The 16,626-nt window shown below is 38.9% G+C and overlaps 1 protein-coding gene across 4 annotated transcripts in view; it reads right to left on the bottom strand.

The window, feature by feature from the left end:
• Nucleotides 1-1,806: 1,806 nt before the first annotated feature.
• LOC126168779 (synaptosomal-associated protein 25) overlaps nt 1,807-16,626 on the bottom strand; it is a 405,535-nt gene continuing 390,715 nt past the window's right edge. For all 4 annotated transcript variants that reach the window (XM_049920588.1, XM_049920585.1, XM_049920586.1 and 1 more), the window contains 2 exons: nt 5,002-5,146; nt 1,807-4,528 (listed from right to left, as the gene is read on the bottom strand). In XM_049920588.1, the coding sequence (XP_049776545.1) occupies nt 4,466-4,528; nt 5,002-5,146 (208 nt within the window). In that variant the 3' untranslated portion in view covers nt 1,807-4,465. The remainder of the gene's footprint in view (nt 4,529-5,001; nt 5,147-16,626) is intronic.

Raw genomic sequence — 16,626 nt, forward strand, 5'->3', positions numbered from 1 at the left:
TTGAACAGTGGATGTTACATTTCAGATGTGTTACGACCTGTGGCTCTACTCTTCATTCGATACCTGCGAAACACTACATTTCAGCAAGATAATGCACGACCGCATGTTGCTGGTTCTGTACGGGCCTTTCTGGATACAGAAAATGTTCGACTGCTGCCCTGGCCAGCGCAGTCTCCAGATCTCTCACCAATTGAAAACGTCTGGTCAATGGTGGCCGAGCAACTGGCTTGTCACAATATCCCAGTCACTATTCTACTATTGTGTTTAAGCTGCATGGGCAGCTGTACCTGTACACGCCATCCAAACTCTGTCCGACTCCATGCCCAGGTGTATCAAGGACATTATTACGGCCAGAAGTGGTTGTTCTGTGTACTGTTTTCTCACGATCTATGCACCCAAATTGCGTGAAAATGTAATCACATGTCAGTTCTAGTATAATATATTTGTCCAATGAATACCCGTTTATCATTTGCATTTCTTCTTGGTGTAGCAATTTTAATGGCCAGTAGTGTAATTATCTGCATCAGATAGGATAATAAAGAACTATTTGGTTCATCAACAGTTTCTCTGCAGCCTGCTACAATGTAATCCTGTCTCCCTCACCTTCACACAAACCAAAAGGACATCTCAGTAAGCACTCTTAACACATCCTGACAAACAAGAAGACTGCTCCCACCAGCCAGTCATGGCCATGGCACCCCCAACCCACTACACTACAGTACACTGCTAATTGTGCTACACAGTTTAGTTTAGCTGAGTACAAGTGCGTTTTTGGTGCAGTTTAATTTCTGGGAAAATTAGACTTTGAAACACACATCTTCGCTACACAGCTCACAGACTGTTCAGAACAATTACAATAAATGTTTCCATATTTACAAATATAATAGAGGGAAACATTCCACATAGGAAAAATATATCTAAAAACAAAGATGATGAGACTTGCCAGACAAAAGCGCTGGCAGGTCGATAGACACACAAACATACACACAAAATTCTAGCTTTCGCAACCAACGGCTGCTTCGTCAGGAAAGAGGGAAGGAGAGGGAAAGATGAAAGGATGTGGGTTTTAAGGGAGAGGGTAAGGAGTCATTCCAATCCCGGGAGCGGAAAGACTTACCTTAGGGGGAAAAAAGGACGGGTACACACACACACACACACACACACATACACACACACACACACACAAGCAGACACATTAGCCTTTTAATATGTCTGCTTGTATATGAGTGGATGGGTGTGTGTGTGTGTGTGTGTGTGTGTGTGTGTGTGTGTGTGTGTGTGTGTGTGTGCGCGCGCGCGAGCGCGCGAGTGTATACCCGTCCTTTTTTTCCCCCCTAAGGTAAGTCTTTCCGCTCCCGGGATTGGAATGACTCCTTACCCCCTCCCTTAAAACCCACATCCTTTCGTCTTTCCCTCTCCTTCCCTCTTTCCTGACGAAGCAGCCGTTGGTTGCGGAAGCTAGAATTTTGTGTGTATGTTTGTGTGTCTATCGACCTGCCAGCGCTTTTGTTTGGTAAGTCTCATCATCTTTGTTTTTCCATATTTACAGATACATAAAACAGTGCTGGCTGTGTGTAGATATTATTGCACATATCTCATTTTTCTGTGGGGAAATTGGTACTAGGACAGCGCTATTTACATTGGTATCTTGAACATTTAAGGCTAATAATATTTTCTGTTTCATATTGCTTGCTTCAGTATGGTGTTTGAATTACTTTTTGTCATAACAGTGGAAATAATTTGGCTTAGGGAACTTTTATGTAATGACTTCACTTGTGATAATTCTGCCAAATATATAAGTAATCATTCTGATATCACATCTGTTTATTGGCAATGGTTAATACAAAGGGTACAATATGGACTATATGAGCTATTACAACATAGAAAACAAATCATTTGTCTGGAATATGCAGCAAGTGATGGCAACCAAGATATTAACTTCAAAAATCATTATATATATATTTAAATTATACAAACATTCCGAATTTAATATGTGAGCATGGAAACCATCTACTATTAAATGTGTACATTGATTACAGAAATGTGTAATTCATAGCACACAAATTCTACTGTGAGAGAAATATTTTTCATTTGAACATACTGTACAGCTGCAAAATATTTAAATATTGTTGAAGTTTTGACACTTGACACAAATTCTAAGTTATCTTAGACAGATGAAAACCTATTACTATTTTTAAATAAATTCAGTTGTAAATTACAGAATACCAGAAAGTGCTCACAGAAACTTTTAGTCAAGCGTGCAAATAAAAAAAGGGGCTATTGTATTAAAAGTTCACTTCATCATAGATAGAATAAATAAAATATTTGTCACAATAAAATATTATAGTGCAATACTTATAAAGTCACACAAAAGAATCTCTGATCACTTTTGGTATTCCCTACTCACACTTGTACTCTCTTGGAAACAGCAGTTTTATCATTTTGTACACTTAGTTATTATTCTTGTTATTTATCATGTGCATTTTCTTATTACTTATGTTTTTTTAAGTACTGAATCAAATGCTATATGTAGCCTACAGCACTCCAAAAAATTTCTTAAGTACTGATGTTGAAATGTGATGCCAATGTAAAGACCCAACTGCAATTTACTATTAATTTGCACTATGCTGCTTACAACGTTATTTAACAATATTCTGCTATACTGTATATGATGGTATTATATGTATGAGCAAAAGTTCAAGCTGTTGGAAAACTAACAATACCATGAAATCTTCTGAAAAAATAATGATACACTAAGATTCAACAGTTATGGATGACATACAAGAGGAAATTGTAGCAAAAAATTAAGTATTACACCACCATAAGCCAAATACGCAGTCATTAGGCCACAGCATACACAAAAATCTCATTGCCCACTTTCCATTCATTCATTCACAATAACTTCAACAGCCTCACACGAAAATAGATAACTATATATTTGCCATTCCTTCCATTAGATGATAATTCTTAATAATTTATTAAGTACAGCAAACAATAAATCCATTTGCCAATTTAACGTGACCCAATAAATGCTAAGAGAAAAAATATCAAATTATTCTGAACTCAAAAGGGTCTGCTACTATAACAGAAGTGTTGTAAGCTATGTTCATCATTCAGAAGCAGAACTCAATGAGCATTATTGGTAACAGACATAACACAGTACAGAACTGGCAGCTCTGAACGGTGTACCCTCATTTTCATTTTACAATCGGATTTTAAACTGAAGTTATATAATTATGTCTCATGAAACAAATGTCTGTAACAGTGATTTATAAAAAAATACTTTTAATTCAGTCAATAGTTTTTCCACACTTTGCGCTGTAAAAATTCATCCACATTCCCATGACAATATTTCTAATAACTAATAGTACTATTCATGTAGACAATAACAAACAATATTTCTTCGTTCATGTAATACTTTCCTAAAGAATGTGCATGTTAAACATTTTGATTGCACTTTAAACATACTGTAAACATTCTACACATATTTACACTGCAAGAGAAGTAGATGCTTTTGAAGCACTTAGAACAATTCAAAAATGAGTTATACAACTTTATAATATTTACAAAATATATACATTAAACACGTATCACATCAGTAAAGTTACCCGCCGACTAATTGTTCAATAATTCAATGCTTTAAATGGTCCAAACAAGTGGCAATTAAGTAAATTAGTACAGTAGCTTCCAATCTACTTTGTACAAATGTAACATCAGTAGATAAAATTGTTATGTGAACATTGGAATATGCTAAGCTGTACTAACAACTGGTGAAATAATTAAATAATTTACAAAACTAGTATATCTATTTTCAGAGTACATATTAAATAGTTTAACTTGGGGGTAAACGTAACTCATTGTGGAGGAGAAAGAACACCAAATTTAGACTTTCACCACCATAGTGTAAAATTCAGCATGTCAATATCTATATGTTTTAGTTTAAATATCAATAATAACTATGCTGTGTAGCAAGTATTTTTAATGCATGCTGTAGTAACTTGCTGTGGCTAGCAGTTTATATCCATAGCCAAATACTGCAGAAAAGTTTGCTATCCCTCTTGTGAAGAATTGGTTGATGCAGTAGTGACAGATGGTAGTGAAAGGAAACAATATAATTTAAAGACTGGTGTTCTAGCTCCTACTACTTTTAGACTCCAGTTAGACTCCACACTTTATAGAATTATTAGTAGTTAAAATAACCATACCTTTTATTCTGAACATACTTTAGGACAAGATAAAATTTTCACTCATTAAATAAAAGAGAAGCTGGGCATGCTTATTTTCTGTAAACAATTTGGTCTTTCACTGCTCATATGAGCAAAATTTATTATAATACTAGCTCTGTATAAACTGACTTAAATGAGCTGAAGAGAAAGGTCAAGGAACCTTATCAACATAATTAAGTACATGAATAACATAACAACACATTAGGAAAGAGACAAGAGTATTAATCTTCCACTAAAGTTTACTTCAGAAGATCGTGGGCTCGCTGGTTGGCCACCGCTATCCTTGTTTCATTTGACTCTCCCTGTAATAGAACAGAAAGGCTCTATCTAAGACTGATGGTTTTCTGAAATATATACATTACAAAAGATCAAAACAAGCAGCTTCTCTCTCTCTCTCTCTCTCTCTCTCTCTCTCTCTCTCTCTCTCTCTCTCTCTCTGTGTGTGTGTGTGTGTGTGTGTGTGTGTGTGTGTGTGTGTGTGTGTGTGTGTGTGTGTGTGTCCAGATGAGATGCTCCTCAGCCATACTTTATTCTTTATCTGTTATTTCTACACTGGTAATGCAGTAATTTGTACTCAAGAGTGGGCTCTTGTTATACATGCCGAAACTTCTACTGCAGCAATAATAATTTACGCAAATTTTTATGGGGGAAGAAAAAAAAAAAAAAAAATCAAGCTCGCAGAATACACAGGACTCTAGTAGTTATAAAAACACTGTAATTAGAATAATTTATAACTCTTCATAACAAACGTACAACAAGAGAGACGATACAGTACCTTCCTGTTAATTCTGTCTATCTGTCGGTTCTGGTTCTCCAGTTCAGAACCCATGTCCAATGCCATATTGCGTAGATTTCCAATCATAGTGTTGACTTGGCCCATATTTTCTTCCATTTCATCTTCTCTGGCATCATTTGTGATCCTGTTCAAAAGTAAAATTGTGGTTCATATGTATCAGGATTTTCTCACATTCACAAATAATATTTATTTTTTTATTTGTTATTGCACCTGAAATACAAGCAAAACAGTACCTGCAGTAGAATCAATACTCTATCTGATTCTGACCAACTTATTTCCTGTACGAACATATTAAAAGATGCAGTAATTCATTTCAAAGTGAATGCATTTTTATTACATCTTGGCATCAATTACACTTTTTAAATGATATTATTCCAATTTATTACATTCTATAAATCATCATCCTACAGTGTACGATTGCTTTACCAGTCAAAGAAATGTATACAATCTAATATGGGTGTTTTACTTTAATTAATGCAAGAGAAAGAGCATCACAAAAATTATTTCCAACAAGTTATAGCAATTCTAATTTAGTAAGTATCAGAAAAAGTATTTTGGGTTGGTATAAGATTCCCAAAGTCTCCCAAATGAGCAATAAACATAAGCACTTTAAGTTTAAACAAATAACTGCAAGGTTTGATTAATATAGCCAATTTTCCCTCTTTTTACACTATAAATTTTAAACTATGATCACAAGCTAATATACTAAAAATATTCCATATCTGCCCAGAAGTTCCTCACTCAATGGTCCACAGTAACATGCTATTTTTAGACTGGAAGGCACCTCCAACACAGCTCCTCCATCTACATCTACCTCTACATCCATACTCTGCAAGCCACCTGACGGTGTGTGGCGGAGGGTACCTTGAGTACCTCTATACGTTCTCCCTTCCATTCCAGGCTCGTACTGTTCATGGAAAGAAAGGACTGTCGGTATGCCTCTGTGTGGGCTCTAGTCTCTCTGATTTTATCCTCAAGGTCTCTTCCTAAGATATACGTAGGAGGGAGCAATATACTGCTCGACTCCTCGGTGAAGGTATGTTCTCGAAACTTCAACAAAAGCCCGTACCGAGCTACTGAGCATCTCTCCTGCAGTGTCTTCCTCTGGAGTTTATCCATCATCTCCGTAATGCTTTCGCGATTACTAAATGATCCTCTAACGAAGCGCACTGCTCTCCGTTGGATCTTCCCTATCTCTTTTATCAACCCTATCTGGTAAGGATCCCACACTGGTGAGCAGTATTCAAGCACTTGGCGAGCAAGTGTACTGTAACCTAATTCCTTTGTTTTCAGACAGCATTTCCTTAGGATTCTTCCAATGAATCTCAGTCTGGCATCTGCTTTACCGACGATTAATTTTATATTGTCATTCCATTTTAAATCACTCCTAATGCCTACTCCTAGATAATTTATGGAATTAACTGCTTCCAGTTACTGACCTGCTATATTGTAGCTAAATGATAAAGGATCTTTCTTTCTATGTATTCGCAGCACATTACACTTACCTACATTGAGATTCAATTGCCATTCCCTGCACCATGTGTCAATTCGTTGCAGATCGTCCTGCATTTCAGTACAATTTTCCATTGTAACAACCTCTCAATATACTATACAGCATCATCCACAAAAAGCCTCGAACTTCCGATGTTATCCACAAGGTCATTTATGTATATATATTGTGAATATCAACAGTCCTAAGACACTCCCCTGTGGCACACCTGAAGTCACTCTTACTTTGGAAGACTTCTCTCCACTGAGAATGAGACGCTGCGTTCTTTTATCTAGGAACTCTTCAATCCAATCACACAATTGGTCTGATAGTCCATACGCTCTTACTTTGTTCATTAAACGACTGTGGGGAACTGTATCTAACGCCTTGCGGAAGTCAAGGAACACGACATCTACCTGGGAACCTGTGTCTACAGGAGCTGGGTTTCACACGATCGTCTTTTTCGAAACCCATGCTGATTCCTACAGAGTAGATTTCGAGTCTCCAAAAAAGTCATTATACTCGATCATAATACGTGTTCCAAAATTCTACAACTGATCGACATTAGAGATATAGGTCTATAGTTCTGCACATCTGTTCGACACCCTTTCTTGAAAACGGGGATGACCTGCGCCCTCTTCCAATCTTTTGGAATGCTATGCTCCTCTAGAGACCTGCGACCTGCAGTACGCTGCAATAAGGGGGGGCAAGTTCTTTCGTGTACTCATAACAATTCATGTCATATAGAAATTCTCACTGTTTTTACCAAAGACAAGAGTGTTTGCTCATTTGGCTTAAGTTCATTTCTTGTTGTCTTATGGAAATATATTTTGGGGCAGTGCACCTAAAAGAAATAGAATGTATATTCAATAGAAGTGAGTAGTAAGAATATTGTGTGAAGCAGACAACCAGACATTTGCAGAAACCTTTTCAAGGATCTGAGGATTGGTACACTCATTTCCTGATGTGTTTGCCCTTAATGATTTTCATTGCTGATGATAAAAATCGGCTCAAGCTGTGCTATGATTTACACAGTCAAAATACAAGACATGAAAGTAATGTGTAAGACAGCAACAGGCTGATGCTTTTGTGATTTTGTGCATCAGACAGAAAAAATTAATGTTTATGTCATGCTTATAGATGTGCAAAATAGTTCTGACAACAAGCAGGATAGAAAGGCAGTTGTAGCATCCAAACAGCTATCTATGTGCTAATGAAAATTTAAATATGTATTATGCCAAATGAAGATGTGAAGAAGTTCAAAAAGTACATTAGGAAAAGTAAAAACATATAAAAAAGGGCTGTTTGCTGTACTTTTCTTTAAGTAATATAATCCCCAGCCATGAGGCCCAGCAACAAGTAAAATCAATAAATTAATATCATCCTTCTATATTACGAATGGGCTACAAACCACACACATACAGTATCTGCAGAATCCTAGGAATTCAAATAATCATTGATACGAGGTGCACTAAAACTTTCATGGAATTACAGCTTACTTGGAGGGCAAAATAAAGAAAAAAGTATTGTCTTTAACTGAGAAGCAACCACTACAAGTGAATTTCTCTTTTCCTCATCAAAAGCTCCATTACTCTCATTTTATGGAAATGGAGAAGATTTGAATCATAACTACATATTTAATTCTCAAACAATGGAAACTCTAGATTTGAATATCAACAATATTAGGAAAAGGATAGTCTGCAACTCACTGTAAATAGGATATCTCGAGTTGCGGACAGGACAATGTAAAGATTGTTACACATTTAGCTTCCACTCAAAGCCGTCTTCAGAAAAGACAAAAGAGGAAACACACACACACACACACACACACACACACACACACACACACACACACAGTGTTCTCATAAACCCGCACACTGTTCGCACAAACCCACACAATTCAAGCACAGATGACTGCCATCTCTGGCAGCTCGGACTGGAGTGGAATTTGGAGTGGGGCGGGATGGGGTTGGGAAGGGGAGGAGAGAGCAGAGTACAGGGAGAGAAGAGCACTGTCTGATGGAGTGTGCAGGGACTACATGGAGGCTTGAGAAGATCATCAGGCACAGTGGATGTCATACAGAGAGGAGGGGTGTGTGGGAAAGAAGAGGAGCATGGAAGGGGAAAGACAGATGCATTGGCAGAGAAGGCCCACAATGAAGGTGGGGGGGGGGGGGGGGGGCACAAATAGGGCGGAGGTCATAGCACAGAGGGGGCAGAAAAAGTTGGGTTGAGGATGTGGCAACAGTAGGTTACTGTAGGTTGAGACCAGTATAATTTTGGGAGTGAAGAATGTTTTATAAGGATAACTTCCACCTGCACAGTTAAGAAAAGCTGATAGAGGGGAAGATCCAGATGGCCTGGGTTGTGAAGCAACCATTGAAATCATGCATGTTATGTTTACCATGCTCTTGACCCCTGTTTGGCAGTGGCCATTCTTCCTGTTGGACAGCTGACTGGTAGTCTTACCAATGCAAAAAGCTGTGCAATGATTGCAGCAGAACTGGTGTATGACATGGCTGTTTTCACAGGTGGTGCAGCCTCAGATGTGGTAGGATAAGCTCATGACAGGACTGGAATAGGTAGTGCTGGGTAAGTGGATTGCACATGTCTTGCACCTGAGTTTTCCACAGGATTATCCCTGTGGCAAGGAGGCAGGATTGGCATAGGGATGGACTAGGATGCTGTGGAGGTTGGGTGTGTGACAGAACATCACTTTGGATGCAGTGGACAGAATCTTCAATAGGATGTCCTCATTTCAGGACATAATGATAGGTAATCGAAGTCCTGATGAAGGACAGAGTTTGGTTGTTCCAATCCAGGGTGCCATTTGGTGACTAAGTGGGCACTCTTTAGCAGCTAGTTCTCGGGAGGGGGATTGATTGGATGTGTGAGTGGAAAAGTCACAGGGGACTTGTTTGCAGATTGTGTCTGGGGAGTCTTATCTGTCTGTGAAGTCATTGGCAAGACTTTCAGCATACTGGGCAAGGGAGTTCTAGTCGCTGCAGATCTGCTGTTCCCAGGTGGCAAATCTGTATGGGACAGATTTTTTATGCTGAAGGGATGGCAGCTGGCAAAATGCAGGTACAATTGGTGGTTAGTGGGGTTAATATGGACAGAGGTGTAAATGGAGCCATCAGAGAAGAAGTGGTCAACCTCCAGCAAGGTGGCCCAGGTGAAGTGGATGGGAGAGAATTTGTTCAGATTGTGAAGGAATGAGGATTGAATTTCTTGGCCATAAGCCCAGATCATGAAAATATCATCGCTGAAACTGAACCAGGCCAGGGAGGCTAGGAAGGTTTCCTCTAGATGGCCCATAACCAGCCTGGCATAGTAGTGTGCCATGCGGGTGCCCATGGTTGTGCTGCAGATTTGTTTTTATACCTTCTCTTCAAAGGAGTAGTTGTGTATTAGGAAAAATTCAGCAAGGTGTATGAGGAACGAGGTAGTGGATTAGGAGTGTGAAGGACATTGGGAAAGGTAGTGTTCAATAGCAGCAAAACCAGGGACATGAGGGATGTTGGTGTATGGGGAAATAGCATCAACAGTGACAAGTAGAATCCATGAGGTAAAGGGATGGGGTTGGTGGAGAGTCCAAAGAAAGTGGTTCGTATCTTTGGTGTGGGAAGCTAGGTTCTGATCAAGTGAATGCAGCTGTCGGCCAACAAAGGCCGAAATTCTTTTAGTAGAGGCACAATAACCAGCTACAATCAGGTATCCTGGACTGTCATGTTGGTGAATTTTGGGGAGCATGTAGAAGGTGGGTGTGCAGGCTATCATAAGAATGAGGAAGGAAATTGATTTAGGGGAGAGGATCTAGCAACAACCTAAGGATTTATGCAGGGATTGCAGGGTATGCTGGACTTCTGGGATGGGATCACTCTGGCACCCCCTCCATCCAATATTTTCTGCCCTCTGTCGTATCACCACCTCCCTATTCATATCCCATTGCCCAACTTGTGGGTCGCCCTCTGGCAATGCATCTGCCCATCTTTCCTTTTCCCTGCTCCTCCCCTTTACTGATCCCCCCTCCCCCCTTTCCTCCCTGCCCCACAGCCTTACAACTGTTGTGCCTGACAGTCTTCTAATGCCTCCATCTGGTCCTTGCATGCTCCACCAGACAATACTCTTATCTCTCCCCAACGACACCATGCTATCTCTCTCCCTTTGCTGCCCCACTCCAGGTTGCCACTCAACATGATAGTTGCATTCCAGTCCAAGCTGTCATAGATGGCTGTCATGTGTACTTTATGTATGCTTGCTGGTGTGAACATGTGTGTATTTTCTTTTCTGAAGAAGAAGGTGGCCAGAGCTAAACGTGTTACCATCTCTTTGTTGTGCTTGTCTGCAACTCAACATGTCATGTTTATGATGACTAGGAATGTATCCTTTCCTTAATATTATTTATTTCTCAATGTAGTCACCCTGGTGACAAACAAATGACTAAGTGAGAGATCAGTTTGTTGATCCTGTCATGGGAGAATTTTTTACTTTGTTGATAGAGCACCAACCTCGCCTCTGCTTGAACTGCTTCATCACTATCAAACTGAAGTCCTCTGAGATGGTCTTTAAGTTTTGAAAACGGATGGAAATCATATGGGGCTAAGTCTGGACTGTACGGCGAGGGATCAATGACAATGAACCCAAGGTATCCAACTCTTGCAGATGTCACAGTGATCATGTGTTGCCTGTTGCTGTCATGCTGAAAGAGAGTGCGATCCACGTGTGGACGAAACCTTCAAATTCGTGTTTTCAGTTTTATGGGTATCTGGCAGCCATTCCTTATACACTAACATAATTTCATTACATGCTACCATGTTACATGCTAAAATTTGGAACATTCTACTGGAAGATGGTTGCTCTTAATGCTGTCTTGATGCAATGCCACCATTCAACTTTGCCAACTGGGTGAGGTGACAAAGTGGTTAGCACACTGGACTCGCATTCAAAGGGGACAATGTTTCAAACCCGCGTCCAGGCATCCTGATTTAGGTTTTCCATGATTTCCCTAAATCACTTCAGGCAAATGCTAGAATGACTCCTTTGAAAGGGCACAGCCTTCTTCCTTTTCCATCCTTCCCTTCTCCAATGAGATCAATGGCCCTGCTATTTGGTCTCCTCCCCTCAAATCGACCAACCAACTTTGTCATTCAACACTGGATGGTAAGTGGTGGTTTTGGTGTGGTATACTTAGGGTCTTTGTGATGTGACTGAACAAATGACACAGAAACTGCCAGTGTCTGTTGGTGGTGGACTCCGAAAGTTGTGATCTATGATAATGACTGCTAGCAAGACTTTCTGCTGAGATGTCTACAGAAGTTTCATTTTTGTACGTCTGCTAGTTATTGTTCAGTGCTGTATTGAGTAGAACATTGTGTTGCACAGTTTGTGTATTTCAGGGTGGCCGAGTTAGAGGAACAACACGTCTCCATTAAATTTTTCATGAAACTCCAGAAAACCTTTCAAGAGACACCCCAAATAATGTGGGAAGTACAGTGATAAGTGCTTTAAAAAAAAACATGCATAATCTGTGTAATGAATGATTCATACGGTTTAAAACTGGCCAGACAGAAGTTCAGCATGCCCTTTGACGTTTACTGACAATGCTAATGTCAGGAACATCAAAACAACTGCGCATGCAAACCGAAGGCTGATTGTCCAAGAGATTGCAGAAAAATGCAACATTTCAGTTGGATCATGTCATTAAATCCTGAGACAGCATATTGGAATGCATCATGTTGCCACAAAGTTCATCCCATGGCTCATGATCAAGACCAGAAAGACCTTCACCTTGCAATCTGTGAAGAGCTTTTGGATTGCACAAATTAGAATGAAATGTTTCTTAAGAGAATCATAACTGATGAAGAGACCAGGGTCTATGGTTATGAAGTTGAGACCAAGATTCAGTCTTCACAATGGGTCAGGAAAGGTTCTCGAAGACCAAAAAAAGCTCATCAGGTCAGGTCAAATATCACAGCCATGATGATAGTTTTCTTTGACTTTGAAGGATTAGTACATCATGAATTCATGCCAAAGGGACAAACCACTTAATGATGGTACTATCAGGACATGTTGCGACATCTGCAAGAAAATGTGAGAAGGGAACAGCCTGAAGTGTGGCAAGACAATTAATGCCTCCTGCATCACAATAACACACCTGCATATTCTTCCCTGTTAGTGCGTGACTATCACACTAAAAACTAAATACCTGTGTTGCTCATTCTCTGTACTCTCCAGACCTGGCCCCTGCAGACTTTTTTATTTCCACAGTTGAAAATATGATTGAAAGAACAAAGATTTGCAGCCATAGACGAGATAAAAGAAAATTCACAGTCAGCACTTCATGTGATCCAGCAAGGAGTACAGCAAGACTGCTTCTGGAAGTAGAAACTGCATTGGGAGCAGTGTACCAATGTGGATGAGAGTATTTCATAGGAGACCATGCATGATAAATAAAAGGTAAGCATAAAAAAATCCTGTGGACAAAGTTCCAGAATTTTTTGAACAGACCTTGTATTAATATGAAATGCTGGCTGGTACCAAGTCTCAGCATTTTTGCTGTGAATTAATTAGGAAAATTGAACTGTCAGTAGGTACCTGTACAGATATTATACTAGTGATTAAGTTTTGCAGTCGAGCAATTTTTGTTTTTATTTGACATCAGGCACCAGACCACATTGGTTCAAGTAATTGGCACCATTAATTGGCTGGCGAACATCTGCGAGAAGAAACGGCCATGGAAATCTTCGTCAACGGCCTATTTCAAAATTCAGTAGTCTTTCACCAATATGTATTTATTACAGAACTGATTGCAGCATAAAGTTGCCATTTCTGAACACTTTTGTGGCCTAATATTGTCACCGGCAATATGGAAATGTCTGCTCTAGAACTGACCAAAAATCAAATGCAATTGTTGTGATCTATTATGAACAGGCGGCGAGATTATTCAGTCTCCTCACAACAGGTGAGCAGCATACCAGTTTTACATCTGAGCATTCACAGACTGTCAAGTAATAAATAACATGGCAATGTGCATTTCTTTGAGCTCATTGAATTTATAATAATATCAGTACTTGAAATGTTTGTGTGCCCACCACAGTGATTTTTATCTGCTTCACTATCATCTACCAGCTAATAGTTTCTGGATCTGGTTGGGTTGTCCTTCCGGATAGGAAAGTCTGTCATCTTGAGATGGGATGAAACAGTTTCTGTACTACGTACTAACTGATTGGTCACAATCTATAATTTTTCAGCTACAGAAGCCTTGCTTTAAGTTTCATATCTCGACTAGCTGCTAGTATAGAATGTACATTGGTAGGTAGTCATGGAAGAAATACGGTTTATAAAATATCATCAATTACTTGCATTCTTGCAAAAGCACGCATCTCTCCAAGCAAAGTGGATAGCTTTTTGTCTCTTATTTGTATTTCAGTTAGTAACTTTTTAACTTTTCATTACCACTTCTTCAAATTCTGGGGCATGATGTGTTTTTAAGTTTTATATGGGGAAGCTGATAAGGCTTTGGATGTGAAAACCGAAATCAGCTCAGCAACTTTGCCATGAGGAGATCCCAAAATGTAATGATATTTTGTCATCTTACTGCACACAGTTGTGATGATAAATTGGGACTCCACTTGCAAAAAGCATCTCTCTACTTTTTTTGCCAGCAAGGTGATATTTTATATTTTCACAGCCACATACAATAGTTCCATGCAGGCATCATTCAATGATGACTTTGCCATTAAAAAAACATATCTGAAGTGCCGCAGTAAAATTGAAATAATGATTAGAGTGATTCTTGTGTATTTACTATCACCTCGGGCTCACCAGTTGTAAGGTCTAGTAACAGTAATTACTTTTTTCACGCCACACAACAAAAACTACCAAGAATGCACATGTAACAACTTTTTAGTGACAGTTGCAAAGGAAATGTTAATCAGAGACACAAAAGGCTAATTACTCCAATGTGTATCTATAAATTTTACAGAGTTTACATTTCACTGTGTCCCTTACAGCCACATGATGATGTTGAAATTTATGTGCTACAAATAAATCAGGGCTGTATCACCAAATCGGCAGTAAGTTTTTACCTGATTGCATTTCTAGGAATTTCACATTGCTAGCTTTTAGCAGACCCTGGGTTTTGAGATAGATTTGAAGTTTGTTTCACCTTGGGTGGTTTTAATTTAAATTGTGTAAATTTATTTACAGAAAAATTGAAAAATGGTAGACGCCAAGCTTGTGAAAGATCAGTTTGGGTTCTGAAGAAATATTTGAACACATGAGGCAGTACTGACCCTACTACTTACTGTAGGAGATACATTGGAGGAAGGCAAACCTGCATTTACAGCATCTGAAATTTACAGAAATCTTTTGACAATGTGGGCTGGACTACACTCTCTGCAATTCTGAGGAAAGCAGAGGAAAAAAATATAGTGACCACAATATCACCTACAACTTGCACAGAAGGACGTGAAAGGGAAGCACTGGCTGATAAGGAAATGTGACAGGGTTGTAGTCTATCCCATACATTATTCAACCTACAAGCCGTAAAGGAAACAAAGGAGAAATTTAGAAGGGAGTCAAAGTTCAGGGAGAGGAAACAAAAACTTTGTGGCTTGCCAGTGACATTGTAATTCTGTCAGAGATTGCAAAGGACTTGGAAAAGCAGTTTAAGAGAATACATATTGTGTTGAAAAGAGGTTGTAAGTTGAACCTCCACAAAAGTACAAGGATAATGGAATGTGACTGAATTAAATCAAACAATGCTGAGCGAATTACTTTAGAAATGGGACACTAAAAGTAGTAGATGAGTTTTGCTACTTGGGCAGTAAAATAACTGATTATAGCAAAAGAGTGCTGATAAGCTGTAGCAAGAAAAGCATTTGTGAAAAAATGAATTTATTAATATCTGATATTAATTTAAGTCTTAGGAAGTCTTTTCTGAAGGTATTTGTCTTGTGTGTAGTGATGTATAGGAGTGAAATGTGGATAATACATGATTCAGACAAGAAAAGAATAAAAGTTTTTGAAATGTGGTGCAACAGAAGAATGCTGACAATTAGATGGGTATATTAATTAAAATAATGAGGAAGTACTGAATCAAATTGATGGGAAAAAAGTTTCTAACCCAATTTGACTACAAGGGAGGACTGGTTTCTGAGGCATCAAACTAACTGTAAATCTGTTAATGGAAAGGGTGGGGGGGGGGGGGGGGCAGACAGACAGGGGGAGGGGGAGGGGGGGGTTGTAGATGGGGACCAAAGCTTGAACACAGTGAACAAGTTCAAATGAATGTAGCTTGCAGCAGTAATGCTGAGATGATGAGGCTACCACAGGATGGATTATCATGGGGATCTGTATCAAACCAGTCTTTGGACTTAAGACAACAATTTGAAGCCATTTAGATTAAACCAGTTATGTGGTTTTTCTAGGGTATTTTTGATAGTTTGAGGAATTTGATCAGTACTGTTAGTTTTACTGATTACAGATGCAACATCTGCAAATACTGATTGACAGTGAATACTGAGCAGCAGATCACATACACAAAATGAAGATAATGTGACCTAAGAGTCAACCTTGAGGGATTACTACTGAAATGATTTTCCATTCTGACACCTAATTCCTTTATATGACATTAATACCACTCTGTCTTCAAATGGTTAGGTAGGACCTAAACCACCAATAAAATGCCCCTAATTCTGTATTTTTCAAGCTTAGGGAGTGAGAAGTGATGGATCACACTATCAGATCATAAAAAATTCATGTCACATGTATAGATTTGTCTAGAGAGGAGTTGATTTTATCTAAAGTTTTGTCGACAGAAGATGCTGAGTTTTTGAAGCCCACAATGATTTCTTGAAATCACACTACACTTATGTATCTAATTTTTAACGTGTTTCATGACAACCTTTTCAAACAGAGACTGGATGATGGTTCCCCATATGTTCTTTTGTACCTTTTTGACTTGTGGTTTAATTTGCATGTACTTCAGAGTATCTGGAAAGCAGCCCTCTTTGAAGGAAAGATTAACTGTCTTAGGTAATGACTGCAAAGTTATTTTAGAGACTGCTTTTTAACACTTTGGTGTTCCATCCCAGTCTAGTGCTGTGTTA

The sequence above is a fragment of the Schistocerca cancellata genome, chromosome 1, assembly GCF_023864275.1.
Source record: "Schistocerca cancellata isolate TAMUIC-IGC-003103 chromosome 1, iqSchCanc2.1, whole genome shotgun sequence".
Lineage (NCBI taxonomy): Eukaryota > Metazoa > Arthropoda > Insecta > Orthoptera > Acrididae > Schistocerca > Schistocerca cancellata.